This window comes from Parasteatoda tepidariorum, chromosome 1 (genome assembly GCF_982258835.1).
Source record: "Parasteatoda tepidariorum strain Cologne lab strain chromosome 1, Ptep-v5.0, whole genome shotgun sequence".
Classification (NCBI taxonomy): domain Eukaryota; kingdom Metazoa; phylum Arthropoda; class Arachnida; order Araneae; family Theridiidae; genus Parasteatoda; species Parasteatoda tepidariorum.
This window is the reverse complement of record NC_141755.1, coordinates 39,238,244-39,248,589: the sequence shown is the minus strand read 5'-3', so window position 1 is coordinate 39,248,589 and position 10,346 is coordinate 39,238,244. Positions and strand designations below refer to the sequence as shown.

General features: G+C 32.3%; 1 protein-coding gene across 1 annotated transcript in view; it reads right to left on the bottom strand.

Moving 5' to 3' along the window:
• Positions 1-213: 213 nt before the first annotated feature.
• The window catches only part of LOC107438240 (uncharacterized), a 31,437-nt gene continuing 21,304 nt past the window's right edge, over positions 214-10,346 (bottom strand). Inside the window, exons 8-11 of the mRNA XM_087162086.1 lie at positions 9,203-9,368; positions 7,496-7,673; positions 2,950-3,187; positions 214-474 (exon numbers count right to left, since the gene is read on the bottom strand). Coding sequence (XP_087018212.1) covers positions 327-474; positions 2,950-3,187; positions 7,496-7,673; positions 9,203-9,368 — 730 coding nt within the window. The 3' untranslated portion in view covers positions 214-326. The remainder of the gene's footprint in view (positions 475-2,949; positions 3,188-7,495; positions 7,674-9,202; positions 9,369-10,346) is intronic.

Here is a 10,346-nt window from a genome sequence, read left to right as displayed (position 1 = left end):
TATATACACAGCAATACTGACAATTGCTGCAATAATTCTTTTTCGATTAATAGGATTTATAAATTAAAAACTATTCAGATGAAAAAATTCCAAAATGTATTAATTCAGACCCGGTTTCACAGATTTAGTTCCAGATTCTATTGTTCCCAATCCAGATTCTATATTAATATTACTTTCTTAAATTTTAGAGAAAAAAAGAAGAGACATTTTTTAAGAACCATTTTTAATTTAAAATTTTTTTTTTTTTATAACAGAACGAAATAAATAACACTTGTTTCAATAGTCTACAATAAAGAAAGCAATTCGAGTGACATGATAGACGTATTTTAGCATTTGTTTCTATCCAGATTGTCTAGTTTGATCATGTCCGAAGCTTTTTCACCAATCATGATGATAGGAGCGTTTGTGTTGCCAGATACCTCATATGGAATAATAGAACCATCGACGACCCGAAGATTCTTCACTCCTTTTACCCTAAAAAAGAACAAATTATGAACTTCATTTAAATGGTAAGTTTGTTGACAAAATAACTTTTTTTTTTTGAATGACTATTTTTTTTTTTGATCGATACATCGATAATTTATTTTTTGAAGCTGCAAAAAATTAAATGTAAAATTAGTATTCTACGGGATAGAAACTATTTGATGTTTAAAAAAAATTATGCTTAAACTTCTTGGATTTTGTCTTATTACTTACATCCAATAATTTTCAAAATTAATAGGAAAGAATGTGTAAAATGTAAAATTAAAATTTGAAAATCTACTTTTTCCTAGAAGAGTAAAAAGAGAAAATATTTTTATTCATGTCAGACTTGAAACGGAAAAAAAGTTATAGGTTACTTTGATATGGGCTTTTTCAAAATTCGTAAGAGAAAATTTCGGCGGTGATAAATGTCGAAAGATCAACAGGTGTACAGATCATTTTTACTCATGTCAGACTTAAAACAACAAAAAAGTGATGTGTTATTTTTGTTACGGTGGTTTAAAGACACAAACTACTACTACTCATTTTAACCAGTGATCGTTTATTTTATGCATATATTGTAGAATTAATTTACATACTTTAACTATTTAAAATACTTAAACAAATAATGCTTTAATCAAATACAAATTTAAATAACAAATTAAATTAATTAAAAGGCTTTGATTAGTAACAAATAAACTAATTGGCATGGAGAGAACTTACCCATACTGATGTTCATAGTGGAAATTGGTGAACCTCTCTAATGACTTGGTTCTACTCTCTCTAGTTCGTTGTCTTTTTTCGATCTTTTATACTAAACTTTTTGCTCGATAAAACTATTACTAAATTCTGGAAAGGTCACATAAGAGATCAAACTTGGACTATAGACTTCTGATTAACTCTTTTCGACACGTATTTCTTAACTTTAATCAAGAGTATTTATTTGTATTTGCTAAGGTTCTATGTACTAATGGAAGTTTTAACAGTATTTTAAATCTAATCAATTATTTTGCAATTTACGATAAATCTATTTTGAATGTTTTATTGTGATTCTGAATTAAGTGACGATAAGCGTCACATTTTGTTATGGGCTATTTCAAAATCCGTAAGAGAAAATTTCGGTGGTGATAGATGTCGAAAGATCAACAGATCGTACATATCATGGATCGAATCGTAGATATTAATTACGAAAGTAATTAGTATCTACATAAATGATGCGATATTCTTCAAAGAGTGTTAGGACTCATCACTAAATAAAATTTGCATAGTCTATGCCTGAAAATGTCATCGTACGTGGTAAGGGACGCTTCCCTTTCACGACCTGTTAAGAAGCATAGGAAGAAACAGTTTCTTCTAGAGAAGCGCTTTTTGCGGGGTATGACGACATTTCCCGGCGTGAGTTCCTGTGCAATTTTAATCCTAGATATCTCCTAACTTTCTGCGAAGTTTAATGCAGCATTCATGCAATCCTTCTTGTATACATAGTTATTAAACTTGTAAATTCCGACAAGAAATAGACTAAAAATGTCATTAAAATAATATATTGCTTGCAGAAAAAAAACCGATGCAGGTTTGAAATCAGCGGAACGAAAGTATCTAAGGTGTGTTAAAAAATTTCAGGCAACAGGAAAAATAATTGTTGCCCAGTGTTGTGTGAGGTATGAATACAAGCAAATGATATTTCCAAAATACACTTAGTGGCCAAATTATTATGACCACCTCAGAGTTTTATGCAAATGAGTTATTGCGTCACAGCGTTGCCGATAGAGGGCAAGATAACCATAACAAGGGAATGCTGGACAAGTGAGTCATCAGTTATACTGTGTTGCTTGCTCAGATATGGGAAAGAAAAGTGATTTAACTGAATTTCAACGTGGAATGATTGTGGGTGCGAGATGTGTCGAAACGAGCATCAGCAAAACGGCTGCACTTGTGAAGTGTTCTAGAGCAGCAGTTGTTAATGTGTACAAAGAATGGACAATCAATCAAAAAAACCAGATCTCAACGTCAGACTTGTGGTCGTCACAGGGTACTGAATGCTCGATCAGAGAGAAGGCTGGCCAGGGTTGTGCAGCGCAACAGGAGAGCAACAGTGCGACAAATTGCAAGTGATCTTAATCAAGTAGCAACTGCGAACGTCTCTGAACGTACTGTTCGACGCACATTGCGCCGTATAGGGTATGGAAGCAGACGACTGAAGGGGTGGTCATAATAATTTGGCCACTCAGTGTATATAGTTAGAATTATATCAGGAGAAGAAATTCATGATAATTTCTACTTTAAATTGCTCAGGATTTTTTTTCGGTTAAAAACACCGCAACTCCCGGAAAAAAGAAAAGCTTTTGAGCCTTTTTTCATTTACGAAAACTTGTTAAATACGTATCTGGAAACAATATTAACAAATTCTTAGCTCATTGCTATTTCGTCCCAAATCCTTCAACTGTAATAACGCAGTGAATAACAATTTATGGTATAAAATAGACATACTTTAATTGAGGATCCACAACTGTTGTCTTGTCTAATTCGTACCCCATCTTGCAGGTGCCAACTGGATGATATAAATTGAATGTGTATCCTACTGCAAGGCATCTTAGGTAACTTTCTGAGTAATAAGTGCTGTTGGCTTCAAACATCTCACATCCTGGAAATTTAGTTGTAAACATTTTGGCGCCTAGTCTTTGGAATGCTTTCGTTTTCGTTACAATCGCCACGCATTCTTTCAGGACTAAAATAAAAAGAATAAAACATAAAAAATAAAGATATTTATAAATGTATACTAATTCACGTATGTATGCAAAATGTCTCAGCTAGGATTATGGTTATAGAAAATTGAATGTAAGCAATTAAAATTATCTTTTACAATATTATAAAGGAAAATATCCAGCCAGAGAAAAATAGTAGTAAATTATTAGGGATGAAGTAAGTAAAATAATGATATACTAAAATTTTTCTTGGAAGCAAAAATTTTTTTTACCTGTGTCGGAAATTATTTCATATAAAATAAGAATTTTTTTTTACTCATGGTATTGACCAAACAAACATAACTACAAGGAGTGATCAATCGAAAAGGTACGAAACGACGTAAAAACGTAACAGTTGAATATTTGCGATGGGAGAACGTAGCGAGACATCTAGGGATGCGATTGGAGTCTCTGACTGGGATCGGAGTATGCGCGGGTGCCCGCATGCGCAGGAGAGAGCACAGGCTCTTATCAAATGCGGCGTCCAAATGATGCGACAGTCCGTATGAGGAACAGAAACTCGAGCACAGAAAAACCACTAACTCCTATGTGTACTGTGAGACACTCCGACGCTTACGCAGGTTCATCAAGAACAAAAGACTGGGGCTGCTCACGGAGGGTGTGGTTCTGCTCCATGATAACACGCGTCCACACGTCTCCAGAGTCACATACATGGAACTGGCCAAGTTCAAGTAGGAGACGTTGGACCATCCGCCCTACAGTCCGTACACGTCGCCCTGCGATTTCCATGTGTTTGGTTCACTGGAGAAACATCTGAAAGGGAAGCGCTTCAACTCGGACGACGTACTCAAGGACGCTGTGAAGGACAGGGTCTCGTCACGGTCACAGGAATTATGGGAACAAGGAATCCCTTGGTTTGTTCATCAATGGGATCGTTGTGCCCAGGCCTTTGGTGTATATTTTGAATAAAATCTACATTTGTACCCACCGTGACGTTTCGTACCTTTTCATTTGATCACCCCTTGTAATAATGAATCTGCACAACAAAAACTGACATACCCGAATGCACCAATATCTATACATTCTTTTATTACTAAATTTTTAAAAAATATTAAAAACTAGACATTTATAAATATTTACTCAAAATATAATTAAAAGTTGAAACTAAAGTATCTAAAATAAAGCAGTTATAAAGACTATTGTATGCAATCAATGAAATTATTTTATTTTTGACCGAATATTCAATGAAAACGCTCCGAAAGATGATGTAATATATTAGAAAATTATCTTTCATAGAATACAATACCATATTGCTAAACAGATATCTTTTTCACGTGTTATTCACTTAATGAAAGGAGCGCAGCAGCAATATTCAACGAAACATAGCCCAGATAAAATGTAATATTACAGTGAATTATTTATCATTAAGTGTCATATGCCTTATTAGAAAATAAAAACCGCTGCTTGAATTTAGTGGAAGACTTGGAATTTATTAGAACAACAAAACAGTCATTTGTTTGAGAGATTTTAAATCATTATAGACAAATATGTTGTTGCTTCTACTGCCACTTGCAGACGATATAACTGACAGCCTGGAAGTGGAGCTCGCTTATGTGAGGCAAATACTCATTTATTTATAATTTATTGAGTTTATTTACTTATATATGTAGTATATAAATGACCTTAAGTTGTTAGAATTTGTTTCTGAATGCTCGTTTTTGTTTGCTTCTTTAAAAATAAATAAGCTGATAACTTTTCGGTGTTATTTGAATTGTTCAGTTCTAACTATGTATCAAATATAAGAATTTTCATTGAAAATTGCATTTAGTAAGTAAATATTTATTTAAAACAGCGATGGGCAAACTACGGCCCGCGGGCCAACTGTGGCCCGTCGGGAGGTTTTATCCGGCCCTCGAATAGAATTTTAACTTGCCGATCCGTGCCGAATATAAACAAGATACATTATACATCCATTATTTTGTCTACTTTGTTTAAAGCTATTTTTGTTCTTTCTTTTTTAACAAAGTACTGATGACGTTTTTACTTTCTCTATTGGTGGAATTGATGGAAATAGTTAGCATAGACAGCTTCAATTGGTAAAATGTTGAAAGCTGAAGTTCCTTATAGAATAGCCGCAGATTAGCTCTAACAAGCGTTTGTCTTTCTAGAGGTTTAGACATATAAAATCTAACATAGGTGAATTGTGCTTCACATGTGGCAGACAGGGCATTTTTAGCTCCAAGGAGTGGATTTTTCTGCCGGTGCGAGTTCTTACATTATTTATTGAGAATGGAAAGATTGCACACTATTGTTGTTTCTAAGCATGTCAAAGTTTGAGTTTTGCAAAACATTACCAAAAGCTAGTTTCTAAAATTTAATATCTCATGACCAGAAAATCAGTGCTTTGTTTGCTTCATCTTACATATGTGAACAAGTGTTTTCAACTATGAACCTTAGAAAAAATCATTTCAGAAGTAGACTAAAAGACAAGCATTTAGCCTCGTTCCTTAGAATAAGCACTTTGAACCCCAATATAAGGAAGTTTTAAAAATGAAATCGCAATTTCATTCATCTCATTAAATATTTAAATTAAGACTTGTACATCGTTTTTTTTCTTTTTTTTCTAGAAGTTTTTACTCGGCCCACCAAACTTTTTTTCTCTCGATTTTTTGACCTCGACCAAAAAAGTTTGCCCATCCCTGATTTAAAATATGACCTGCAAACAACATTTGATAATTTATTTAACAATTTTGTGTTTGAGTTTTATAAAACCAAATAAATAAAATCAAGCGATTCGCCAAACTTATCTCAGAATCACCAAGTTTTGCATTCCCTTTTAATTTTTTTTCTTTTGTTTTGTTAAAAATGCTTACCTATTTCCAATTGTATTTTACTTTGATTCACTAATATATCATATAGTTAATTTTTTAATGATGGCTTATTTAATTTTTTTTAGTTACTTATGGTAATATGTTGCTGACAGTTCAAACAGTTTGTTTACATCTATAATAAGAAATCTATTTAGTATGGGATTTTTCATCCGTTTTACGTATTTGGATCTATAAATGTTTGTTTTTTCTTAAAAATTCTTGTATTAAGTTGCTGAAATAATTAGTTTCAGTTGTAGAAAAGTTAATGGGAATATTTTTACAAAATTTAAACTCTGAATCTTTTACCGTGATTTAATTTTGAAGAATCTCAACTTAAAGTAAATAAAAAAGATGGAAACAAAAAATTAAGGCCTGATACTATTCCGAATCCTTTAAAAAATTCCTCCACGAAAACTCACATGGATAAGTGTTCCAAAACCAGCATCAATTTTAGATAAGCTTAAATCAAATGCAAATATAAATTTACTGGTTCTTCTTTATTTTCTGGGATTTTTTATTCATTTTATTATTATTAAAGAACAAAAAATGCGTAAAAACTATTTCTATCTAGTAATGATTAATAGTTTTACTTTAAATACGAATAATAATAAATTTTAAAGGAATTTGTTCAAGAATAAAAAAAAATTCGAAAAACAAAGTAAATCGATGCACGAAAATACGCTTTTCTTTGCGAATTATTCTACTTGACATTAGTGTTGTTTGTAGCGATAAGTTGCCAAATCTTGTAGCTCTTCCGCATTGTGAAAAATTTGCTCCAAAACGGCGGACGAGTCGACTTCTCTAATTCAGGGGCTCTACATTAGACATGCAAATTAAGTAACGTCAGCTATATCGCACTAAATTTTACTTATTTATCTATTATTTCTTTGTTGATGGCAACCGAAATTATCCAGCTTTTATAGTATCTAGTATCTTTGTTTATAAACGAACTTATCTTAATTATGGGATTTTTCTTTTTTCTGTTTGATAACAATTCGTGAACAATAACGTGGTAATTCAACAATTCGTGGGTAAAACAATAGTTTTCTATTCATGGTGTGTAGATAAATATAGGAAGACTTCTAAATGAAAATTATGAGAAAACTACCTAAAATATCTTAATTTACAGATTTTTTTTTTAAGAATCTGTTGAATAAATGAACTTGATAAGAATTATTTAAGATATGTTTCGAATCGCTGACTTTTGTTAGCGCTGCTTAATTTAACTTACTTATAATCACCTGACATTTATTAACAGCATCTATCTAATACTACTTAAGAGTAAATGAATATTTTTAAATAATTTTTTCCGAAAACTGAAGATATTAAAAATGCAGTAAACATTTATTCATTACTAATTTTTTCAATATGTTGGGAAAAAAATGAAGCATTTTTCCGAAAAGATTACATGAGAAATATATTTTAACAAAAACATTTTACTCAGAATTCTTTATTACTTACTCTCTACCAACCTATCTAAGTCATTTTTGTACTGGAATAGATTGGAATCAATTAATGGATGTTGTTTAGGATCTGTGGAAGCTAATCTTATTGTTCCTCGACTTAATGGTCTCACCACACAAGGTAAAAATGTAAACGTGTTTTTCCCTTCATAAGGCTTGTATACTTGATCATAAATCTAAACAAAGTAATATAATAAATTAAACAATGCAAATTTAGTTTCCTGAAAATAACAAATAAATAGAAATAAACCAGAGAAATTTTTTCGAGGGATGTATTTGGTTTCAAAACAAATTCTACTGTATATTTTCATACTCGAGGTCTTTCTACCCCTTTGCTCATGCTTCGACTTAATCGAAATAGGGGTTTAATTACTTTGTAGTGCTCCGTCTAGCAAATGTAAAGTAGTACTATTAATTCATTTACGTCACAAGTGAGCGTTACAATGGACTATTGGCGATGGTCTGGGATGCATCCCTGAGGATGATCCGAAGCAATGTCATCACAATTTTAAACTTCTTCGGAGGAGATAGATCTCTTGCTTTGATAGCCTGACGGCTTGCGCGCGAGTCGTGCGTTTTATAACAGAACAGTTTAACGAGAACCAAAATTCCACACCCCTTGTCCCTTTGTTGGCTATTCCTGCTGTGGACTGATCGTAAAGACACAATTGCCAATCAAACGCCAAAGTCAAGCATCACTGGCTGTGGTCAGTAAGCGGGCGAGTGAGTGACCACTTTGATCTGCTTGCGTAAGGACCGTTGGCGCACGGCATTGGTCCTCTTTAAACTGTTCTACCGCAAAGTGCTTGACTTCGTGCGTAGGTTGTCGCGCTACCAAAGCGGGGGAACAATATTCTGCAGAGTATCAAAATTGTGACAGCAAGTCCTCTGATCATCTTCTGGGAAGTTTCCCAGATCGTCGCCATCAATAGCCTAATTTTCAGCTCGTAATAAACGTAAATAAAATACCTACCTACTTACAGAAATATATATTACATACTTGGTAAGTTCAATACGTAAATATAGTACCTTCCAAAGTACCTTTGTAGACTGATTAGAGTTATCAACCACCCTATCACTCACTGCTGTCAGTGATTCTTGACTCCGGTGATTTACAGGGAATCGAGTCTTAACAATTAGCTCAGTGTGTCTGGCACTTGGGCACTACCATTGGTTTTCCGTCATTTTTCGAAGAAGAACACATATTAGGATAATACTTTTTTTTTCGGAGTAAAGTCGTTCAGGAGTGAATAATATTATTTATATTACTCCGAAAATAAATAGTATTTATTATATTCAACGCAGTAACTTTTAATTTGATTTATTATATTTGCTAAGTTTTTGTTTTTGTTTTTTGAAACTGGTTCTAAGCTTTTCCAATATTACGCAAAATGATAACAACAATGCGTGCATGTTAATGATACTTTCTGGTTAGCGTTATCAATTAAAAATAAATACAAACTCAGTTACAAACAAAAGTTTTATATGATAGATGCCATTTTACTAACTATTTTTGAATCTCGTAAAGTAAACAAAATGGAGTTTTTGGAAGAAGCGGCAATATGGAGTTAGGATTGCATTTTTACTATACGTACCTTCAGATTTAATTACTATAATTAAATAATCCTGCACACAGTCTTACAACTCATTTGTTGAAAAGCCAACTCCAAAGAAAAATTTACAGTTATTGCTTTCTATATCTTACTTCATCTGATATTTCAATGTAAGATTTTGAAAGAATCCCTTGATCTGAAGCGAAAGAAAACGCAGCTAAATGGATTTGTCCATCTGGCCAGTCTAGTGAATGATCTTGATATTTCGTATTGATCCAAGCTAAACCTTCAACTCCAGCCAAACTGGTTAGTGGGCCTATAAAATTTAAAAAAAAATAAATAATTTTGTACCTAATGCTTGCCAAGCAATTGTAACTTACGGTCAACAAGTTCCTAAATGATTGCAAGAATCACTGCAACAATGCTTATGCATTCTTTCATGATAAACGATAAAAAAAAACATAAAAAAACATAAAGTTTCAAATATGTACTCAAAATTTAGCGTAAGAACACAATTAAGTTGTCTAAATTAAGAATGTTTTATAGAATATTGTATGCAAGCAGTTAAAATTATTTATTACCAAATATTAGATGGAAACAGCCTGATGGATGAAATAATATATTATTAAATTATTTAGTATAAAAAACCATACCATACAGCAAAACAAAAAGCAATGAAGCGAAAATTGAAGGATAAAAATTAGCCTAATAAATATTTTTTCTTACATAAAATACACTCTAAGGTAAACTACCACTAAGTTACTACCACTTATTACCATTAAGTAAAGGTTGCTTTCTCCCCCAAATTTTTTCTTTAAAAAAACTGTAAACAACGTTATATAAAATCTTTTGGATTTTACATAATAACTTGAGAACTCCATGCCCTCAACACTCCCAAATTTAAGAGGATGCTATATGATCAGAGAAACTCTTAATAGCAAATTATCTTTCACCTACATAAGTAATTTGAAATTTAAAATAAAGACAAAAGAAGATCATATAAACCATGATGTTTCAAGTGCCGAGAGAAAAATCTCAGAACATCCAAACGCAAGTAAATTAGGGCAAAGAAAACTTACCATTACGCACTGGGAAAGTTATCTTTTCATAATTTGTTTGCATTTTGATATTTTGAAGAAAAAAAATAAGCAATTAAAACTTCAAAGAAACTAAAAAACATAAAAATAAAAACCAATTAGGGCAAGATTACTTACGATTGCGCAGTGAGGAATTTATCTTGCCCTAATTTTTTTGCACTTTTATAGTTTGAAAAACAATTCAGTGTTTGAAACTTCA